Below are 21,646 nucleotides of genomic sequence, written 5' to 3'. Positions count from 1 at the left end.
ACCGGGGTTCCCTGAGAAAGCCACCCCATCGCCAGCTGTGTCTACTCTTCTTTTATGATGTGATGTCATCTGCCTCATCCTGAAGCCCCTCCATGGACAGCTATTCCGTCCAGTCTCCTGTCCTATCTTGAGTCTGCTGAGGGGGCAGCTCCCGCCTCCTCCCCACCATCATTGGGATACAACTGAATGGATACTTTTGTAGTTATGGGGCTTACAGCCCTGCCTGCTTGTGTGAGGTTTTAGGTCCCTGTGCAAGCCAGTCTTTTCTGCCTTCCGAGTCTGTGTCTGAAATTCTGGATGTGGGAGGGGCAGAGGGCAATGCAGGCAGGCACCCGGGGCCTGCTGAAAGGGTAGGAGCTGTGAGCCCCGCTTTGCTGAAGTGCTTCCTTTCAACGCTCCCAGCGACTGGGAACAGTCTCTCTCCTGCATGTGCCCACCCTCATTCCCTTCTCCCCCATCTTTGCCTCTGATATCAGACACCCCTTTAGTCTCCTGAACACCTTTCTGCCCCTTCCCTACTAAAGGGAGGGGACCTTATACTCTCTGCCTTCTCCTTCTAACCCCTCGAGAGGCTGACAGTGACTTAGATTCCTGAGGAATGAATTCTGTGTCCTGAGCCAGATGATGAAACCCAGGCCCAGAGAGCATGTTGAATGCAAATGTGTCTTGAATCAAAGTGTAGCTTCCCATTAAGAACCCTCCTGAGCTTGGGAATGTCAAGGCCCAGCATGCTGGCAGAACAATGAAACAGCTCTAAACCTGGGACCCAGTGCAGAGCAGCCCATGTCACCCCATGTGTAGTCACATGGACACAGAGAGCAGAGGGCAGGGAAAGGGTGAGGGAGCCCTGCTGACAGCAAGCTATCTTTCTGGGCAGGATTTGGGATTTTCAAGGACATATGTCAGCACTTACAAAAGTAGCCCAAAGAGCAGACAGGTTGAGGATAGGAAAAAATGTTCCGGAAAGACAATGATCAGGAGGGAAATTAAAGACTTCATGCCAGAGAGCCTGGAGGTCAGACTGCCTATACAGCCATCCTGACTGAGGAGGCCAGACGCTTTTCTGATCATAGCCTGCCTGCCTGTTCCCTGCAAAGCCATGTGGCTGTACCTGGCGGCCCTCGTGGGCCTGTACTACCTCCTGCGCTGGTACCGGGAGAGGCAGGTGGTGAGCAACCTCCGAGACAAGTACGTCTTCATCACGGGCTGTGACTCGGGCTTCGGGAACCTGCTGGCCAGGCAGCTGGACCTGCGAGGCTTGAGGGTGCTGGCCGCGTGTCTGACGGAGAAGGGGGCAGAGCAGCTGAGAGACCAGACGTCAGACAGGCTGGAGACGGTGATCCTGGACATCACCAAGACAGAGAGCATCTCTGCGGCCACCGAGTGGGTGAAGGAGCGTGTGGGAGACAGAGGTACTGCCCAGATTCCTGTTTGTGCCTCTTTGTTGCTTCTCTCTGTGCAAGGGAGACCTCTCTTCTGCCAACTGGGAAGATTCCCAGGATGTTTTCCAGAACTTGAAGTCATACTAGCTTTCTTTGCCTCACCCAGCTTATCAGAAGAGGGTCTTCCTTCTCCACTGCCCCCCACCTTGAGACCTTGGAGCTCTGGAGTTTTGGGGAGAGTGTGCCCTGATGAAGATGTGCCCTCCCCGAATTCCTCCTCTCTCAGCAGAGGTTCTGGATTTCTTTTCTTTTTTTTTTTTTTTAAGAATTTTTTAAATGTTTATTCATTCTTTGAGAGACAGAGCGTGAGTGGGGGAGGGGCAGAGAGACAGGGAGACACAGAATTCGAAGCAGGCTCCAGGCTCTGAACTGACAGTGTAGAGCCCGACGCGGTCTCAAACTCACAAACCGTGAGATCATGACCTGAGCCGAAGTCGGACGCCCGACCAACTGAGTCACCCAGGCGCCCCGGTTCTGGATTTCTTGATGCTGAGTGACTAGGAAGACTCACTTTCTGGAGGAGGAGTTGAGACAGGGGACCCAGCCTGAATGCTTGCTTTGGTGACTGGGGGCATTGCTGGAGCCGGGTCCTGTTCTCAGCACTTTAACAACACCTCATGGTATTCTATGAAATTGTTTCCTGCATTTTATTCATCATATTCAATATAAACGATGTCTTGGCAAACTTTTTTGTTGTGTTTTGTCCCAGAGATTGTGACGTCCTTGCCCCTCTGCCTGTCTGTCTTGCAGAAGGGAGCTCTCCTACTTTGGGGTGAAGGTGGCTGTGATTGAGCCTGGTTTCTTCAACACTGGAGTAACCAACTCTGAGAAGATTTCTAGGGCCATCCAGGAAGCATGGGATCAGGCCAGCCCAGAGGTCAAGGAGATCTATGGGGAGAAGTTCCTGGCATCTGGTGAGTGAGCTGCGGACTGGGGGGAAGGGAGACAAACCCTTGTGGGGCAGCCTGAGCCCATCCCAGCTCCTCCTACACACTGGGTCAGGCCTCCAGGCTCTGACTCAGCCCACACAGTGGGGACATTTAACTCCATCCCCATGGTCCCGTGTGGCCACCTGCCGACCTCAGGAAGAGCCAGGCTTGTTAGACCTAGGGGCCACGCTTTCCTCTAATGCCCTCATTATTTGGGGAGGAAACTGAAGCCAGAGAGGGAAGACATGCATGGATTCCTGACAGGCTGGCATTAGCCAGCTGGTTTTCAGGTGCTTACATTTCTAGTGTCTGTAGAGACCTCAGTTTCTGCGGAGCACATATTCCCAGGAATAGAGCCAGAGGGGGCGTAGTGTGGAGAGTGTTCCTGTGGGAAGGAGTGGGGACACACTCCGATGACATCCCTGCGCCAGATCCTCACAGTGAAGGCACGGATGTGTCTCTGCATTTTTGCGTTCCCACTCCAGATAGTGGAAGCTGCCTACCTGTAGGCCTGGAAACAAGTTGCACAATTAGTACCTACTCCCTGTCCTTTCCAGCTCCCTTTTCCATCACCTATGGCTCCCCTTTTCAGAAGATACACACCCGGTGGCGAAGAGGGAATGGGTGGGAGGGACGCGCCCACGGGAAGGCGGTCTCGCTGAGTTTCGACAGGGCACCACCAGGGGGCGCGCGCCGCCGCTCCAGCGCGCGCTCGGTTACAGGTGCTGTCTGGGGAATCTGGCAGAGTTGCCCCTCTTGGCGGCGTGCGTGGGGATCTCAGCGTCTGGACGTCCTGTGCAGGATCTCAGCGCAGAGATCCGCAGCAGCGAGTCTTCATTCCCCTGGCGCCCCTGCGGGGTTTCTCGTTCTGGGCCCCACAGCTCCCAGGTAAGTGAGTGGCACCCCAGCCTCTTTCTCTTACTATCCTCTCTGAACTTCCTGTGATTTCAGACAAATGAACTCTGAAGCTCCTGGCACCAATGACAGGCGGTCACGTTGTTTTGAGGATTTACAAGAGTGAAGCAGCAGGTGCTGAGGGCTGGGAGGTGTCTCTGCCGCGTGGCCCCCTGAAAGTTGATGGTTGAAGGAATCTGTGGTTACTGAGAAAAAAATCTCCAATTCCTTTCAAGTAAAGAAACACGGCCTTATCCCTTAATGGGGTTTGGACATACGTGTCTCTTTGGGTCGCTGAGAGTTTCCAGGGCTCCTTCCTTCCTCCTTGCCTTCTTCTCCACTGCCCTTGAGGAAGCCCTTGTTTGGAGGGTCCTGGCAGTGACCCCCAGGAAGCAGAAACAGGTGAGGCTCTGCAGGACCAGGCCTTGCCAGGCTGCCACCGCTTCCGCCTTAAGAGATAAATGCTTTCAGGACTACAGTCACCTCTCTGCACATAACAGTTTCAACTAAAGACTTAATCTGTACCCCTTTCTGTCCTTTTCACCTGCTGGGGGATACTTTTGCAGTTATGGGGCTTACAGCCCTCACTGCTTGCGTGAGGTTTTAGGTCCCCGTGCAAGCCAGTCTTTTCTGCCTTCTGAGTCTGTGTCTGAAATTCTGGATGTGGGAGGGGCAGAGGGCAATGCAGGCAGGCACCCGGGGCCTGCTGAAAGGGTAGGAGCTGTGAGCCCCGCTTTGCTGAAGTGCTTCCTTTCAACGCTCCCAGCGACTGGGAACAGTCTCTCTCCTGCGTGTGCCCACCTTCATTCCCTTCTCCCCCATCTTTGCCTCCGATATCAGACACCCCTTTAGTCTCCTGAACACCTTTCCGCCCCAGAGAAATACTGTATCTGGAGGGAATCTATTCCTTAAACATTTTGCCTTCTCCGATCTCAGTGAGAGTGACAATGACTTAGTCTTCTCAGAAATGAATTCTGAATTCTTATCTGGCTCAGATAAGGAAACCCTGGTTCATAGCATAAGCTGGCAGCCAAGGTCACACAGCTGGTTGGTAGCAAACCTGGGTGTTGAAACCACATGCGTCTTGATTCGCAGTGTATATATCTTCTTCATAAGAATCTCCAGTAGGTCAGGGAGACCAAAGGTACAGCCTTGAACAGGAACAAAGTAAGAAGACAGTTCTGAACCATGAGATTTAGGACATAGGGGATTCCAGTGGGGGGGGGGGGCGGGGGGTTGGGGGTGTGTGTCTGAGGGAGTAGGTGGGCAGAGGAAAATGGGAGGAGTGGAAGGACCAGGAGAAGGTGACTGAGAAAAGTATCCTCATGTCAAAGGATTCTTTGTGAAATCCAATGGCATCTAGTAGAAACAGCATTAATGTACCGAAGAGCATGCAAGTTGAGGCCGGAATCAAGAGTACTCACTAAAGGCAGTGACCAGGAAGAACTTGAGGACTCCATGTCAGACAGCCTGGCGGCTGGCCCGCTACTCACACCTTGTGTGTTCCTAAGTCATCCTGTCTGAACACCGGCTACACTCTTGTTTCATTTCAGCCTGTGTGTTCCCCACAAAGCCATGTGGCTGTACCTGGCGACCCTCGTGGGCCTGTACTACCTCCTGCGCTGGTACCGGGAGAGGCAGGTGGTGAGCGACCTCCGAGACAAGTACGTCTTCATCACGGGCTGTGACTCGGGCTTCGGGAACCTGCTGGCCAGGCAGCTGGACCTGCGAGGCTTGAGGGTGCTGGCCGCGTGTCTGACGGAGAAGGGGGCAGAGCAGCTGAGAGACCAGACGTCAGACAGGCTGGAGACGGTGATCCTGGACGTCACCAAGACAGAGAGCATCTCTGCGGCCACCGAGTGGGTAAAGGAGCGTGTGGGAGACAGAGGTACTGCCCAGATTCCTGTTTGTGCCTCTTTGTTGCTTCTCTCTGTGCAAGGGAGACCTCTCTTCTGCTAACTGGGAAGATTCCCAGGATGTTTTGATTTTCGAAGCCTCAAGCTTTGGAGTTTCCTGAGCAGAAGGCCTGAGTGCCTGAGTCTGAGCCCAGGGTTAAATGAGCCCAGCCTGAGTTTAGGGCCAATAGTCTGAGGAGGTGTTGGGACACTGAGGCTTACTACGGGGCAGCGTGGGGCTGAGCCAGGCTAGACCCAGGCTCCTGATCTCAGCAGATACACATTTTCTTGTTGGTTCCTTCCCACCGGGCCCTCTGCAGGGCTTTAAGATCAGCCCCACTTAACTTATGAGGACACTGAGGCTTATGAGGGAGCTGAAGGGACTTTTGGTCAAATGTGGGTGAGGGGTCCTATTCTTCCCCCTCTATTATGCTGCCTGCCCTTTTCGGGAAAGAAGACATCATTGATGTCTTTTTTGTGATTAAAAACGTAAAACATGCTCCTTGTATACAACATAGAAGATGATAAAGATAAAAGGAGATTTTCCAAATGTCAGTTTCCGGAGTCAGTTACATAGTTATGTATCCTATGATCAGCATTTTCATTGTCAAATCCTTTTTTTTTCTTTTTTAAAAATACTTTTTAATGGTTTTGTGTGTGTGTGTGTGTGTGTGTGTGTGTGTGTGTTTTATTTATTTATTTTTTTTTTTAATTTTTTTTTTTTCAACGTTTTTTATTTATTTTTTTTGGGGACAGAGAGAGACAGAGCATGAACGGGGGAGGGGCAGAGAGAGAGGGAGACACAGAATCCGAAACAGGCTCCAGGCTCCGAGCCATCAGCCCAGAGCCTGACGCGGGGCTCGAACTCACGGACCGCGAGATCGTGACCTGGCTGAAGTCGGACGCTTAACCGACTGCGCCACCCAGGCGCCCCGTGTGTGTGTGTTTTAGAAAGAGAACGAGAACATGAGCCGGTGGGGGAGGGACAGAGAGAGAACCCCAAGCAGGCTCCACACTGTCAGCACAGAGCCCGATGCGGGGCTCGATCTCACAAATCGTGAGATGATGACCTCAGCTGAAATCAAGAGTCAGACGCTTAACTGACTGAGCCATCCGGGTGCACCTGGGCACACTCTTAACGAAGCTGGGCTTATTGCCCCTGGTATGCCAGGCACTGAGGAGCAGCAAGTTGAGAAGGAACATCCCTGCGGTCCAATAGCTCAGTGTGCGTGCAAACGCTGATGCCCTGTAGTCACTTCATTCTCACTTCCTCTCTTGCACCCTATTCCTTTATACACGTAGATGTTGTTGATGTGGTTAAAAAAAAAAAAAAAAAAGTGGATTGGAAGGTGACTTGGAACCACAGTCGTGTCTCACTCAGGCACACGGTGTTGCTCTCTCCCTACCCTGTAACTAGGACTCTGGGGCCTGGTGAATAATGCTGGCATCTCCATTCCCTTGGCACCCAATGAGTGGCTGACCAAGCAGGACTTCATGAAGATACTCGACGTGAACTTGTTGGGGTTGATAGAGGTGACCCTGAGCCTGCTGCCCCTAGTGAGGAAGGCGAGGGGCCGCGTGGTCAACATCTCCAGCATCATGGGCCGGGTGTCCCTTCTGGGTGGGAGCTACTGCATCTCCAAGTATGGCGTCGAGGCCTTCTCCGACTCCCTCAGGTATTGGACTGGGACAGAGCCCATCCTTTCAGTCTTCCTGCTTCTGTGTTTCTGGGGGAGATTTTCCAGGGGGTTCAATCACTCACAACCTCAAAGGCTCTTCCTTCCAGATGCCTCTGTCTTGCTTCATGCTAGGAATTCACTGGGAAGCACCTTCCCATGTTCTGGGCATTGGGATGGGCCCCAGGCCTATACAGTTGGTTTCACCTATGGTTGCCCTGGACGAGGGCCCACGGTTGGGAAATGCTTGAGGCAGAATTGGACCTGAGATCATTTGGCTACAGAGCTCATGTCCATAATTCCTATAATATTCAGCTTCAGGGGGCCCTCGACATGGAGGTCCAGCATTTGACTCAGTTCAACAAGATGCTTCTCGGCATTTCTGTGAGTGCACAACAAATGTGTCTGAGGACAAGACGAGGTCCCTGACCTAAAATGTCTGACAGCTGAGAAAGGGACAAGAGAGACACAAATGCTGTGACCATCTATCACGATGGTTGTGACTAACTTAGCTAGCTGTGGTGGTGGTGGTGGCCAGTGGAACAAGGGGAGAGTCTTAGAGAATGGCCTGAGCTGAGGATTGAAGAAATGAACTTGGAAACCTGGCAAAGTAGGGTCAGAAGGCCTCCTGTATGAGGGAACGACTCGAGCCCAAGCCCAGGGTGAGTAATGGCTGACTGCCTATGCTGTGGGGTCCTCTAGGCTAGTGGACAAGGCCTGGTCAGGCAGAGGGGATGCTGGGCAGGTGGGCTCAAGGAGACACGGGGGCCCCGGACAGGCTGCAAACCTTCTTGCTGTTGGCAGCAGGACCCCATGGAAGGGATTTACTCAGGGGAGCAACGTGGTCGAATCAGCCTCTGGAGAACCCACTGGCCGCAGGGCAGAGGTTGGCTCTGGGTATCGGGGATCTGAGATGTAGGCAGAGATGTTCCTCAGAGGACAGAAGGCAGACGAGGGAGCAGGGTACAGGAGGTAAAATGGGCAAAGTCTGGAGATGGACTGGATGTGAAGGGAAATAGGAAGAGATGGCATGTAAGTGGTGCTTCACAGCGGAAGAGGTAGGATGTGAGCTAGCCAGCACGTGTGTGGACAGTACTGGAAAACATGTGCCTATACATCATCATTATTTTCTCCCCCTGGATGCTGCTCTTGGAACCTGTCCGAGCTTCTGAGTTTATCCCACCCCAATCCCAAGTTAGGTGTATATCGGGTTTGTTTGTTGTGTTTTGTCCCCGAGCCTTCTGATGTCCTTGCCCCTCTGCCTGTCTGCCTTGCAGGAGGGAGCTCTCCTACTTTGGGGTGAAGGTGGCTGTGATTGAGCCTGGTTTCTTCAACACTGGAGTAACCAACTCTGAGAAGATTTCTAGGGCCATCCAGGAAGCATGGGATCAGGCCAGCCCAGAGGTCAAGGAGATCTATGGGGAGAAGTTCCTGGCATCTGGTGAGTGAGCTGCGGACTGGGGGGAAGGGAGACAAACCCTTGTGGGGCAGCCTGAGCCCATCCCAGCTCCTCCTACACACTGGGTCAGGCCTCCAGGCCCTGACTCAGCCCACACAGTGGGGACATTTAACTCCATCCCCATGGTCCCGTGTGGCCACCTGCCGACCTCAGGAAGAGCCAGGCTTGTTAGACCTAGGGGCCACGCTTTCCTCTAATGCCCTCATTATTTGGGGAGGAAACTGAAGCCAGAGAGGGAAGAATGTATGGATTCCTGACAGGCTGGCATTAGCCAGCTGGTTTTCAGGTGCTTACATTTCTAGTGTTTGTAGAGACCTCAGTTTCTGCGGAGCACATATTCCCAGGAATAGAGCCAGAGGGGGCGTAGTGTGGAGAGTGTTCCTGTGGGAAGGAGTCGGGACACACTCCGATGAAATCCATGGATTCAACCTGGAGATGAGTGGGGAGAGGTGGGGTGCTTTTAGAAACTTCTCTCAAGTTGATCCCAAAGCAAGATTAAAACGTGACAATATGTTGTTCCCTTTGGGCAGTCAAGAAATCAGTGAAAAAGTTGAAGTCAACATGTTGCAACAATCTGTACTTGGTGACAAACTGCGTGGAACATGCCCTAACAGCCTGCCACCCCCGCACTCGATACTCATCTGGCTGGGATGCCAAGCTCCTCTACCTCCCCATGAGTTACATGCCTACCTTACTGGTGGATGCCATGATCTACTGGATGTCTCAAAGACCCATCAAGGCTCTGTAACCCCAGCCTGGGGTGCATGGTAGGAGGGAGTTGGGTACTGTGTGAGGGCGGGAATCCCTCAGGGGGAGGGAAATACAGTGGAGGGGGGGGTTCTTGTGTCACCAGGGACACCCATCTCAACTTCCTCCTCGCTTCCTCCCCAGACTTCCCTGGACATTAGCACTCTAGGAATATTAGGAGGAAAGTCACAAGTTTTGTGATTGAGGAACAGGGACCCAATAGCACACAACCATACCTTGTTCCTTGAATGGCCTCTCAAGGCTTGGAGTCTTTTGGCCCTCCTGCCACTTGAGGAATCCATTCTTGGCAGCGTGTTAGCAGCAGGGAGGGGCTCAGCCCCCACCTACTCTGCTTCTGTCCCCATACTCAAGGTGTGCCTTGCTTCTGTCCAGTGTCCCCCTCCTACAGGATGGACATGGCCTGGGGGAGTTAATGCCCCTTTCCACTGAAGATACCTCTGACAGGGATGGAGATGTGGATGGCAACCACCAGCCTGACCCATCAACCTGAGGTGCCAATTCACAGACCCTGGCTGAAAGGACATGTCTGTAATTGGAATCATGACAGAGGACACAGAAACAAACCAGTTGTTGAGTTGTCTTGAAACCTTGATGTCCATTGATTATTTTTGCCTTAAAATAAAAATTGATAAGTTTACCTAGGTCCAGTGATTGGAACTGTGGCCTTGGGGAGTGGTGGGATATGAATCCATAAGAGAAGGAGTCAGGTACCTTCATGGAGATCATGGGGGTGGGATTTTAAGAGGAGAGTTGGATCACTCTTCTTTCCAAAGAAGTGGGGTGGGAGGCTAATGTTTCTTTTCCAGGATTTTTCAAGTAACACAGTGTCACAGGAAGACCCAAGGATGGATAGACAAAGAGAAGTTGCTGAGGCACTGGCAGACTCCAGTCCCTTTCCTGGAGACATCAGCCTCTCCCCTCAACAGCAACCTCTCCGCAGCCCTCTTTGTCCCCTCATTTAGAGTTATGCCCCCCATCTGCAGCCATCCCCAGGTTCCCCAGCCCAGATCCCCTTTCTCACATCCTACGGTGGAGGACAGTAAGAGTCACTTCTGGACCCCAGTCTGTTGTTTTCTGCTAACCTTTGTTGAGCACCTACTATATACTGGGCAGGGGTTCCCTTAATTACCCAGCATTTCCCGAGACCACAACTCTCTACATCTCCACTGTTCTGATGATGTTCTGAGTATGAACTGAACAGAGAACGCATTGTACAAAGTGATGTAGATTCCTGGGCTGAGGACAAATTGGTGCTGGGAGCTGCCTCATCAGGTGCCTTAATTTTCTTCCCTCAGTTTCAAACTGAGGCTATGGAGACCTTAGGGGGACCTGATACTGTAGAATATCAGTGTTCTTGGTGAAAACAGAAAGCGAGGTCAGATGTGGCAGTGTCATTCATTCTCACCCTGTAGTAGGGGCTGGGGATGGCCTGGAGGAGCTGAAGGCCCCTCTCTGCTGAGGATACTAATGAACAGACGTGTGGGTGGAGTTCAACCACCAGTCTGACCTGTCAGCCTCAGGTGCCCACACAGCAGGGAGACCTGTCATCTGAGAGTGGGGCATTTCTAGCCCTAGGGAAAGAACCCTTCTGTGTGGTCCTGCAGCCTTCCACTGCGTGACCTGCTTTTTTGGGTGTTGGGAGTTTGAACCCAGGAGAGCATTTCCTTGACCATCAGTCAGCAGAGAGGCCCATGCGATGGTGGGTCAGGCCCGGTCCTGTGTTGGAGCAGTTCCACGTCATCCCTTTCTAAATCCATAGACAATCCCTGGATGTCACCTGTCTTCTCAAGGATTGGGATACCCCTGGGGCTCTTCAGCCCTTGAGTGACCTTGTCTGGCTTCCCCTAGCCAAAATTTCCCTGTTCACTTACCCAGAGGGCAGAGTTAGGAGGTGCCTCCCAGACTGAGTGTATGCGTTGTGCCTTGGGCTTGGTATGCCATAGTTGGGGTTTGCCTCCACTGCTTCCCACCTCTGTCCCACACGGGGTTTGGATCAGCACCTCAGGGGTGTGTCCTTGATCTTACCTCTCACTCCTACCACCCTTGTTATAGAATGACCAACCTCTCTGGTCTTTCTTGAGGTGACACCTGCTTTATTTGATTCTGGAGCTTACCAACCTTGGTAGATAGCACACAGCATAGAGATGCATCCTTGTCTCTTCACCCTAGGAAAATTGTGGCCCCATTTCTTTCAGACTCTTTGAACAGGGAAGGTGTGGGTGGCTGGCCGCCAGTCCCTCGGGATGAGTTGGTGACTAGGCTCATCTTGGGGAATGGTGACTCTAGAGGTTTATTCAAGAGCCACCATAGACCCCAACATCCTTCTGTCCCTGAATCTTAGGCTCCTCTGTCTCATCTCCTTATTTCTTCTTCTTTACCAGCTTCCCTCCTAACTTTTGTGAGTTCTTTGCCCCATTTCCTGGAATTTCTCCCTCCCCTCCAAGTCCTGACCTTGAGACTTTTCCAAGTCTCTTATTCCAGTCTTCTTCTTGGAGCCAAGGAGTTGTCCCCAGGGCATTCCTGCAGCTGCCCAGGGAACTCATGACCTGCCCCTATCATCTGGCTGGACCTCATCTCAATGATGTTCATGTCAGAACTCTCTCGTCTCCTGCCTCTGAATTCTCTTGCCACTTGTGGTTCTACCCGTTATCAGCCCCAGTATATTAAAATCCCCCTGACTCCTGGTCTCCCCTACCTCTGTACATCCAATTAGCCACTGTGTCAGTTGACTTCATAATCCCTTCCTTCCAGTATCCCCTCTGGGCTTCTCAGATTACTAGATCCCCTAGTGTGTGCTTAGCCCTTGAGGTAGAAAGAAATGCCAAGGGGGCCCAGCCCTGGGGGAGCTGATGTGTCTTCTGCCATTAACTTTGTCCATTTGTCCGGTCACCAAGTGAGGGTGAGAGCTGGGTCTGCCTGGAATGCAGTGGGGGCTCCTCATTGGTGACCTGAGTATCACCTCCCAAGACCCAGGCCCGGAGCCCCTCCATCTTTCTGCTTTCAGAAACAGCCTCCCAGGCCATCCGTAAGAGACTCTTAAATACAGAGAACAAGTTGAGGGTTGCTGGAGGGCTGGGGGGGGGGGGGGGGGGATGGGCTAGATGGGTGATGGGCATTAAGGAGGGCATTTGTTGAGATGAGCACTGGGTGTTATATGTAAATGATGAATCATTGGGTTCTACTCTGGAAACCAATACTACACTGTTAACTGACTTGAATTAAAAAAAAAAAAAAAAGAAATTAAAAAGAAAAAAAGCAGCCTTCCTGCAGAAGGGTTCTGCTGCCTCTGGCCTCAGTGGTGTCACATCCACCCTGGGGAAAACCTTTTGTTTTTCTTAATCTCTCATAATGGAGATTCACCTAAGGACAGAGAATTGCAAAGAGCCAGTAACTTGAAACTCATTTCTTTTGGGACTTGGGGGGCACAAAGCCAATTCTGTTTGTTTTACATTAACGAATTTGTCTTAATTTTTTTTGCTGAAAATAAAAATTAAGTTTATTTACATGTCTGAACTCATGACAAATGATTTTGATCCCTGGGCCAGAGGTGGGAGATTTCCAGGGATGCTCTCTGGGCTGAGTCCTCCTTTCTCACCTGGCCTGCTCAGACCACCCAGGTGAGCCACCTCTCAGCATCAGCATCACCAACAGGGTCTTTCCTATCCTTGGCAGCTTCACCTATCAGGGCTGGGGGAGAGCGAGAGGCAGCCACCAGTACTGTGTGAGGTCACAAGGCTTCAGGTTGGACTTGAATTTCTTGCATCTAGGCTAATTGGTATGGTGATGCATCCACCTATAGAAATTATAAAGTGGCTCATCCAGGAGCCCTGTGTCTGTTGCCAGTGGAAGAAAGCTCTTCTCAGTGGCTTTCAGCAGACTGCCAGCTGGGGCTCAGAAGACCAGCCTCTCCAGCTGTCTCCTGAGCCCAATACTTCTTGGCCACCAGCATCCTCTTGCCCTATGGCAGCTATCACGGATCTCTCCTTTATGTATCGATGGTTCAAGAACTGCAATCTGGTCCGCAACCTCTCAGACAAGTATGTCTTCATCACAGGCTGTGACTCGGGCTTCGGGAACCTGCTGGCCAGGCAGCTGGTTGATCGGGGCATGCGGGTGCTGGCTGCTTGCTTCACTGAGGAAGGGGCCCAGAAGCTTCAGCAGGATACCTCTTACCGACTGCAGACCACCCTATTGGATGTCACCAAGACTGAGAGTATAAAGGCAGCGGCCCAGTGGGTGAGGGACCAAGTGGGTGAGCAAGGTGGGGCAAATTGCATTCTTTGGCCTTCTTAGTTTATTCTTCTGTCTTTCTCCTCTAGGCATCTGACAGTGATCAGGGACAGTGTTGTTCAGATGTAGTAGGAGAGGTGATGTAGAGAAAGGGGCTGGGGCTTTGGCTCAGTGGGTTTGGAAACTGTTGCTTAGTTTGGTCTGTTCACACAAAAGGGGTGATTTCCCAAGGAAGTTTTTTTCTGCCAGAGACTCAGAGGGATGGGGGAAGGTTGCCAGAGGATGTGGGAGAGGGAAGACTTGTTCTGTATGTCCAAACCTTTAAAGATGGGAGTTGCCTCTCTGGGACTTAGGTAGTCCTAACCATCAGTTCCAACTGAAACGTGAGCACCTTTCTTACTGGGAGTGGGCTGGGGAGAGGGAAGAGGGAACAGGAGGTTGGACTCCCTGAGCAGGGACATTTGCTCTCCTTGTGTCAAACTAGAAGGCAGGGGAGACAGAGATCTGTCCTCTTCCTTCACATCATGGTGGGTATTGGGTTGACCTCAAGGTAAGTGATGACATCAGAGTGACCACTCCTATTGGGAAAGGAGGCCGTGGGCTGGCTGGGCTGGCCCAGGACTACATGCAAACCTGCCAGGGAAGCTTCCTGCATGCAGGGCATGGGCACAGGAGCAGGAGAAACAGGCTGGCTCTCTTGTGGAACAGCAGTCTGGAGGAAGTTCTGGCTCCTAAGGGAACTGGTCTGGGGGCCGGAGAGCCCTGGGGCCCAGGAGGGGCCAAACAGTAACTCTCTGCTTGATTTTTCTCCTTAGCATTTACCACTATCTAATATTCCATATATTTTACTTATTTTTCTTATTCATTGTTTGTTTCCCCCGCTAGAATAAAGGTTCCTGGGATGGGGCGGGGGGCAGGGCTTTTCGCCTCTTTTCTTTTATAGATCCTTAGTACAGAATAGTGTCTGGCATCTAGTACGGTGCTCAATAAATTTTTGTTGAATGAACTAATTAATGAATAATTCAGTGAGAGTCAGTCTCTTTTCTCAATAGGCTGCCTTGCCCTACATTTAGCTGTGAGCCACTTGTGTTAATGAGTCACTGGGTATATTAGTTTCCTGTTGCTGTTCTAACAAATTAACACAAAAATGTAGTGGCTTAAAACAACACAAATTTATTATCTTAAAGTTCTGGAGGTCAGAAGTCCAAAATGGGTCTCACTGAGCTAAAATCAAGGTATCAACAGAGCAGTGTTCATTCTGGAGGCTCTAGGAGAGGATTCATTTCATTGCCTCTCCCAGCTTCTAGAGGTTGCCTGCATTTCTTAGCTCATGACCCTCTTCCTCTATCTTCAAGACCAGCAACGTGGGGCCAAGTCCTTTTCACACTTCTGTCTCTCTGGTTGTCTTTCGTCTCCTTCTTCCACTTAAAAAAATCCTTGTGATTATATTGGGTTTAGCAGGCTGATCCAGGATAATCACCCCATTTTAAGGTCAGTTGATAAGCAATTTGAATTCCATCTGCTATCTTCATTTCTTCTTCCCGTGTAATCCCCCATATTAATAGGTTCCAGGGATTTGTACAGTGACTATTTGGGGAGCCATTTTCTGCCTACCCCATTGGGCACCATTCTTGGTCTAAGAAGTACTAGGAAAGCGGCGGGGCGGGGGGCAGGGGTTTTGGCATACTTTCTTGTGGCCCCTGAGAGTCCCTGGCACAGCCCTAAAGCTATTCACACCGCTCTGATGGTTCTCTAGTTGCTCTTTACAGGAAAAAAAAAAAAAAAAATGAAGGCTGTCCTGGTTTGCCAGCAGGCAGAGCTGTCTACCAGGATGATCACAGGTAGTGGAGAGTGTGTGTCCCTTTTCCATGGACAGCACCTGGGTTTTATAGTCTTTGGGTCTCAGGAGCCTCATTTCCTCCTCTGTAAGACAAGAGAGCCTCCTCTGGCTGGGGAGGTTTGAGTTCTGCCAGCCAACTGGTCTCTTGGGGTCTCAATTGAGGGAAGGCAGGAAGATACAGTAGGGACATGGCTTGTGTGTGGACCCCAGGCACAGGAGGAGGGTGGACCAAGAGTGGTGTTTACATCCTGACAAGTTATTGGAAGAGAGTGCAGTTGTGCTGGGAGTAGTATCTTGGGGCTGCAGGAGTCAAGGTGGGCTGGGAGGATGAGGGGAGGGGAAGGGAAGGCAAGGCACCTGAGCAGTGGGGTTTTTGGAATCTTTGAATGAAAGAGCTGGAAGTTGTCCTTAGGAATCATTTAAGGACTTTTCCAATATGTTTTTAGAATCAAACCTCCTCCTCCAAGTGGAATTTCACTTGGAAGCTTGACATGTAAAACAAATGAAAATTGAGCCTCCCCTGCATCTCCTGAGCCGGTTCTGGGGTTCAGCCTGGAAGGGTCTCAGGATTGCAAAACCCAAGCTGGAAGCAACTGTCCTGGCCAGTCGATAAAGGACCTGAGGCCCAGAGAGAGGAAGTGACTTGTCCAAGGCTGAAGGTAGAAATAGAACTGGAACTTAAGGATCTTCAGGTGTGGGATCCTGCGGAGTTGAATGACAATACTTAGCATTATTTCTCTCCATTTGTACCAACTCAACTCAAATTAAATATTTGAAAGAGAGCCCTTATTACATTTTTTTTCATGATTGTTTTATTTAAATGTGTTACACATTTATGAATATTATTTATTTCCTCTCTGGTTTGTGAGCTCCTTGAGGGACAAGATCTATCTTGTTCATTTTACATCCCCAGCACTTTCCTCTGTAACTGACAGAGAATAGATATATGAGTAGATAAATGGATGAATGTGTGAATGGATGAACTCATTTTAATAATGTGCGAAATGGAGTCGGTTTCTTACACTTAGGTGGATAGAGAGGGGGAAGCATGATAAGGGCAAGACTTCAACCATTAATTCATTGGTATGAAAAGTATATCTCTCTTCCCAGAGCTAATAGCTTAGGTGCTATTAGCTAAAGCCTGGATTGTAGCTGGTACAGGGCCCCAGCTAGCACAGTGACAGTCTGTGTGAATCATAAAAAGTGCCCCTTTGGGGAAAACTAATTAGTAAAAGGCATATCTTCCTTTGGGCTGTCATAGCTCCCCATCACATGCCACCAGCCTGCCTTCTTGTGCCTTGTGCACCTGCTCAACCATCCTCAGAAGCCCTGGGCTGGTGGGTGGTGGACACTGATGATTTTCCAGAGATGCTAATGATTTCTGTGTGGTTCTCTCTCCCTCCATCACGCCCCCAGGCCTCTGGGCCCTGGTGAACAATGCAGGTGTAGGCCTGCCCAGTGGGCCCAATGAATGGCTGACGAAGGAGGACTTTGTGAAGGTGATCAATGTGAACCTGGTGGGACTGATCGAAGTGACCCTCCACATGCTGCCCATGGTCAAAAAAGCCCGGGGCAGGGTCATCAACATGTCCAGCTCTGGTGGTCGCGTGGCTATCATCGGTGGTGGCTACTGCGTCTCCAAGTTTGGTGTCGAGGCCTTCTCTGACAGCATCAGGTGACTGGGCCCTGGTGCCAAACCACTCTGGGTCGGAGTCCTGGGGATTTCACCTCAGGAAGAGAGAGCTGGGGAGGGCAGCATGTGGGCAAGGGAGTTCTGGAGGGAGGGAGCTAACACAGTAGCAGGAAGAGGGCTAGTCTTCAGGGAGCCTTCCCCAAGGACCAGGAGAAGGGATGAGGAGAAGAGGTAGGGTGGTGATAGGAGGCTGTCTTCCTGTATTCCCTTGAGCTGTCTCAAAGTAAGTAAAACTATGTTTGGGCCTATGGGGGTAGAAAGGAGAGTATTTGATGCAGACAGAGAGGCCTGGAGGCAGATATGCTCATGGGAGACTCTCAAAGGAGAATTCAGGCCTTACCCAGACCCCCTCACTCCTTTGCCACGTGGGTGTTGAGTATGAGGCTGAGTGGGTGAACCTGGTAGGAGGCAGGGCTTTGGTCTAGATTTCTCTGTTGACTTCCTTCCTGCTGGGTTTGCCTAATGCAAACTGCTTGGGCAAGGGCTGAGGCCCTGATTTGCATGAAGGCAATGCCTGGCCTGGCACAGGGGTGGAGGGAAGCACCTCCAGGTTTCTGGGGAAATAAACCCCTGTAGAGGGATCAGAAGTGACTGTGCCTGATGATCCTTTGTCATCATAGTGCCCCAGACTGAGTCCAACTCTTCTTTCCCAGGCGTGAGCTCCACTACTTTGGGGTGAAAGTCAGCATCATTGAGCCGGGGAACTATCGAACATCCATCCTGGGCAAGGAAGGCATGGTGTCCCGCATGCGAAAGCTGTGGGAGCGGTTGCCTCAGGAGACCCGGGACAGCTACGGGGAGGACTACTTCCACATCTGTGAGTTCTCTGGGAGGGAGACGAGTCTCTGAGAGGAACAGCGAGATCTTGGGGATCACTGACTCGTTTTCATTTCACAGATAATGGGATGGAGGCTCAGAGGGGTTAAGGACCCAAAGTCACACAACTAGTGGCAGGCTGGGATTTGAGAATAGAAGCCAAGGGCACAACTGCTCAGAACAATAGCCTTTGCGGGGAGAGTGGTGGTAGGGGAGATGCTGCCCAGGGACGTTCCCCACTCCTGGCACCTGCCTCCTGACATATTAGGCAGGTGCACAGGTGAAAATGTACTGACATGAGTACAGAGAAGTTAATTAAGAGCACGGCTGCTTCACTATAGTAGTTTTCTCTCTAGGAAACACAAAGGGGGTTCATTGGAGTTGGAGGTGAGGGTACTTAAACCACACTGTCCCACCCTCATCAACTGCTCACCAAGTTCTTGCATGGAGAGGTGAATTCTCTGTCTCCCTAGACCATCCCCAAATCTGGACCAGCTATTTCTCCTTTTGTTTTCAAGTTTTAATCCCTTATTGGGATGCCTGACTCTCAGGCACCATTTCCTTCTGGAGTTCTTGGGGTTCTCGTTGAAGTATGAGTCCCAGTGACCCGCCCCCATCCCAGAGTCCTGGGGCAAAGTTGTACATCAGGGCCGGTAAGTGTACCATGAGGTTTGTCTATTTGTGTTGTGAGCCTTGGCAGACTTGGACCACTCAGATGCCTCACACCCATCTTCATACCCATGTACGCAATGCTAACAGAACAGCCCCTCATATTTGTTAGAGACTTACAATGTATCTGCCTGTGCCTTAGATCATTTGAGCCCCATAATGGCCTAATGACCAAGGCAAGGGCAGTGTTACAATTTTTTTTAAGTACTCTCCACACCTAATGTGGAGTTTGAACTTACAACCCCAAGATCAAAAGTCGTGTGTTCCACCAGCTGTGCCAGCCAGTCATCCCAGCGTTACTATTTTTTAATAACATTTTCTTTCTTGCATGACTTTGTAGAAAATACGGTAACTCTGAGACCTGTGTAGGAGAAAAAAAAAAAAGAAAACAAAACAAAGCAAAAAAAGCCTCCAGTGACTAGGAATCCCACAAGCCAGAGAGTAATTTTACTTATTTTCTTCCAATTTTTCTCATGCACTTATATACACTTGCTTTCTTTTCTGTCCTGCTTCACTGTCTACCCTGCTATTATTCATCTTTATTATTCTTTAGAGCAGGTATTATTATTCCCATTTTATAGATGATGGAAGTTTCAGCTCAAAGTCACACAACCAGTAAGTGGCAGAACTGGGCACAGTTCGTCTGATTGCTAGTAGGAATTCAACACACAGTTTTTGAATTCAGGAAGAGAAATAGGATCATTTACAGGGTGTTCATGTAAGGGACAACCTGGAGGGTGTGGTAGATCTGCCTGAAATGTTGGATCTGATGGAAAGGAAGCTTGGATAGAATTCAGAAGAAACCATCTTTTGTGAAGAGCAACAGAGCCTTTGATTTCTGCCCCCTCTTGTACCCTCAGATACTGAGAAGTTAAAAAACATGATGCAGTTGGCAGAGCCAAGGATCAGAGAAGTCACCGACAGCATGGAGCACGCCATTGTTTCCCGGAGCCCCCGTATCCGCTACAACCCTGGCCTGGATGCCAAACTCCTCTACGTGCCATTGGCTAAATTGCCCACTCCTGTGACAGATTTCATCCTGAGCCGGTACCTTCCCAGGCCAGCAGACAGTGTCTGAGCTGGGGAAGTCCAGGTGGTTAGTGGAGTGTGGAGGAGGGAGGGGTATGGCAGAAGGAACTGCAGGGTCACAAGAGGTGGTGTTAGGCAATCAGGGTTCACTTTGCTTGGCTGACACCCACTGCCAGGGAAATATTGGATAACTTCTAGCAGAAGACAAGTGCCTCTTCCCACTCACTGGGGCCCCACAGAAAGCTGCAGGTGCAAAGACCTGAAGCATGGCCCCAAGAACATCTGTCACCCATTAAGGATATGGCTTTTTCTGGACCTGGAAATGTCAAGGGGAGGAAAACAAACTCCTGTGGAATCATGAGACTCTCTCAGTTACCACCACTGTGAAATATTGCAGGATAATCAAGCTCATGGAAGCATCTCAACCACTTTCCTGTTGATCTCTCAATATGAATTAGCTACATGCCCACAACCCATTATTTGAAGTATGTACTAGGGCAGACAGGGAGTGCAAGATTATATCAGGTAAAAGTTTATATTTTCTCTCTATATAAATTTATCTGTTCATCGGTGATTGGGATTCACATAAAATAACATTCATTTATTTAATCATCATTGGTTAATTTTTCAAATATTTATTGTATGCCTATAAGATACCAGGCACTATGTAGGTGCCGGAAGGATGTAGAGATGATTAAATCATGGTCTTGGTTTTTTATTGTTTGTTTTGTGGCTTTGTGTTTTAGCACAATATCTAGTAGCAGAGATGGGACAACCAGTGATAGAAGAAACAGAAACCAGAAAATAATTATTTTTTTTATAGAGAGTATGTGACTGTGATTGGGGAAGAGGCAGAGAGAGAGAAAGAGAGAATCACAAGAAGCTCCATGCTCAGCACAGAGCCCAGTGCAGGGCTCTATCCCACTACCCTGGAATCATGACCTGAGCCAAAATCAAGAGTTGGATGCTCAACCCACCACCCAGGCGCCCCCAGAAAATCAAATTTTTAGAACTATGAGGAACCTGAGAGGTCATCTAATTCAGTAGTTCCCAAACTGTACATTGTAATCACCTGGTTAATTAAAAATACAGACTCCTGGCCTCAATGTTAGAAAATCTGATTTAGTAGCTTGGGATGGGGCCCAGAAATCTGTGTTTGTAACAAGGTAATGATTCCAATGTCTTTGGCACTTGGGAACCACAGCCGGCTCCACAGCAGTATTGAACACTCAGAAGAAGTGACCTGCCCAAGGCCTCCCAGCATGGTGGCCAAGACAAAACTCAGGTGTTCAGATTCCCAAAGTAGAGTTACAGTTTTGAAGAATACATTTTGACATTAGTTACATTGTCAAATAAGCCATGAAACTAAATTAAAAAAACAAACAAACACCTTGAACTTCAAAGCATTTGTGCAGTTCTATTGAAAAGATTTCTTTGATCTTGAGGCAGGGTCATGTAATAAAGGTCAAATGTGAATTTTTAAAATTAAAATGTCTCTTTTAATTAATTATTTATTTTTTTAATGTTTATTTATTTATTTATTTATTTTTTTTTTTATTTTTTTTTTTAATATATGAAATTTACTGTCAAATTGGTTTCCATACAACACCCAGTGCTCATCCCAAAAGGTGCCCTCCTCAATACCCATCACCCACCCTGCCCTCCCTCCCACCCTGCCCTCCCTCCCACCCCCCATCAACCCTCAGTTTGTTCTCAGTTTTTAACAGTCTCTTATGCTTTGGCTCTCTCCCACTCTAACCTCTTTTTTTTTTTTTTCCTTCCCCTCCCCCATGGGTTTCTGTTACGTTTCTCAGGATCCACATAAGAGTGAAACCATATGGTATCTGTCTTTCTCTGTATGGCTTATTTCACTTAGCATCACACTCTCCAGTTCCATCCATGTTGCTACAAAAGGCCATATTTCATTTTTTCTCATTGCCACGTAGTATTCCATTGTGTATATAAACCACAATTTCTTTATCCATTCATCAGTTGATGGACATTTAGGCTCTTTCCATAATTTGGCTATTGTTGAGAGTGCTGCTATAAACATTGGGGTACAGGTGCCCCTATGCATCAGTACTCCTGTATCCCTTGGATAAATTCCTAGCAGTGCTATTGCTGGGTCATAGGGTAGGTCTATTTTTAATTTTCTGAGGAACCTCCACACTGCTTTCCAGAGCGGCTGCACCAATTTGCATTCCCACCAACAGTGCAAGAGGGTTCCTGTTTCTCCACATCCTCTCCAGCATCTATAGTCTCCTGATTTCTTCATTTTGGCCACTCTGACTGGCGTGAGGTGGTAT

The 21,646-nt window shown here is 49.8% G+C and overlaps 2 protein-coding genes across 3 annotated transcripts; both read left to right on the top strand.

The window, feature by feature from the left end:
- The first annotated feature begins 909 nt into the window (after nucleotides 1-909).
- Nucleotides 910-9,649, top strand: RDH16 (retinol dehydrogenase 16). Of its 2 annotated transcripts, XM_078449770.2 has the most exons (6): nucleotides 3,012-3,259; nucleotides 4,819-5,153; nucleotides 6,578-6,836; nucleotides 8,114-8,277; nucleotides 8,826-9,062; nucleotides 9,436-9,649. In XM_078449770.2, exons 2-5 carry the CDS (start codon nucleotides 4,841-4,843, stop codon nucleotides 9,041-9,043), a joined length of 954 nt encoding a protein of 317 aa, XP_078305896.1. In that variant the 5' UTR covers nucleotides 3,012-3,259; nucleotides 4,819-4,840; the 3' UTR covers nucleotides 9,044-9,062; nucleotides 9,436-9,649. The 2 variants fall into 2 exon arrangements, with proteins under 2 accessions (XP_078305895.2, XP_078305896.1); XM_078449769.2 differs by lacking the exons at nucleotides 3,012-3,259; nucleotides 4,819-5,153 and adding an exon at nucleotides 910-1,412.
- A 163-nt stretch (nucleotides 9,650-9,812) lies between these two features.
- On the top strand, nucleotides 9,813-20,012 carry SDR9C7 (short chain dehydrogenase/reductase family 9C member 7). The gene is made up of 4 exons (XM_060657234.3): nucleotides 9,813-13,324; nucleotides 16,550-16,808; nucleotides 17,480-17,643; nucleotides 19,172-20,012. Exons 1-4 carry the CDS (start codon nucleotides 12,841-12,843, stop codon nucleotides 19,387-19,389), a joined length of 1,125 nt encoding a protein of 374 aa, XP_060513217.3. The 5' UTR covers nucleotides 9,813-12,840; the 3' UTR covers nucleotides 19,390-20,012.
- The last annotated feature ends 1,634 nt before the right edge of the window (nucleotides 20,013-21,646 follow it).

The sequence above is a fragment of the Panthera onca genome, chromosome B4 (genome assembly GCF_046562875.1).
Source record: "Panthera onca isolate mPanOnc1 chromosome B4, mPanOnc1 haplotype 2, whole genome shotgun sequence".
In the NCBI taxonomy this organism is placed as follows: domain Eukaryota; kingdom Metazoa; phylum Chordata; class Mammalia; order Carnivora; family Felidae; genus Panthera; species Panthera onca.
Note: the sequence above shows the minus strand (reverse complement) of the source record. Positions and strands in the feature narration are given on the sequence as shown.

Excerpts from the sequence above, each read along its gene's own strand:
- RDH16 (XM_078449769.2), top strand. The coding sequence starts at position 1,100 with ATGTGGCTGTACCTGGCGGCCCTCGTGGGCCTGTACTACCTCCTGCGC. Across the intron at positions 1,413-6,577 it reads GGAGCGTGTGGGAGACAGAG|GACTCTGGGGCCTGGTGAAT; the intron begins GTACTGCCCAGA and ends CCCTGTAACTAG. Across the intron at positions 6,837-8,113 it reads GCCTTCTCCGACTCCCTCAG|GAGGGAGCTCTCCTACTTTG; the intron begins GTATTGGACTGG and ends TCTGCCTTGCAG.
- SDR9C7 (XM_060657234.3), top strand. The coding sequence starts at position 12,841 with ATGGTGATGCATCCACCTATAGAAATTATAAAGTGGCTCATCCAGGAG. Across the intron at positions 13,325-16,549 it reads GGACCAAGTGGGTGAGCAAG|GCCTCTGGGCCCTGGTGAAC; the intron begins GTGGGGCAAATT and ends TCACGCCCCCAG. Across the intron at positions 16,809-17,479 it reads GCCTTCTCTGACAGCATCAG|GCGTGAGCTCCACTACTTTG; the intron begins GTGACTGGGCCC and ends CTTCTTTCCCAG.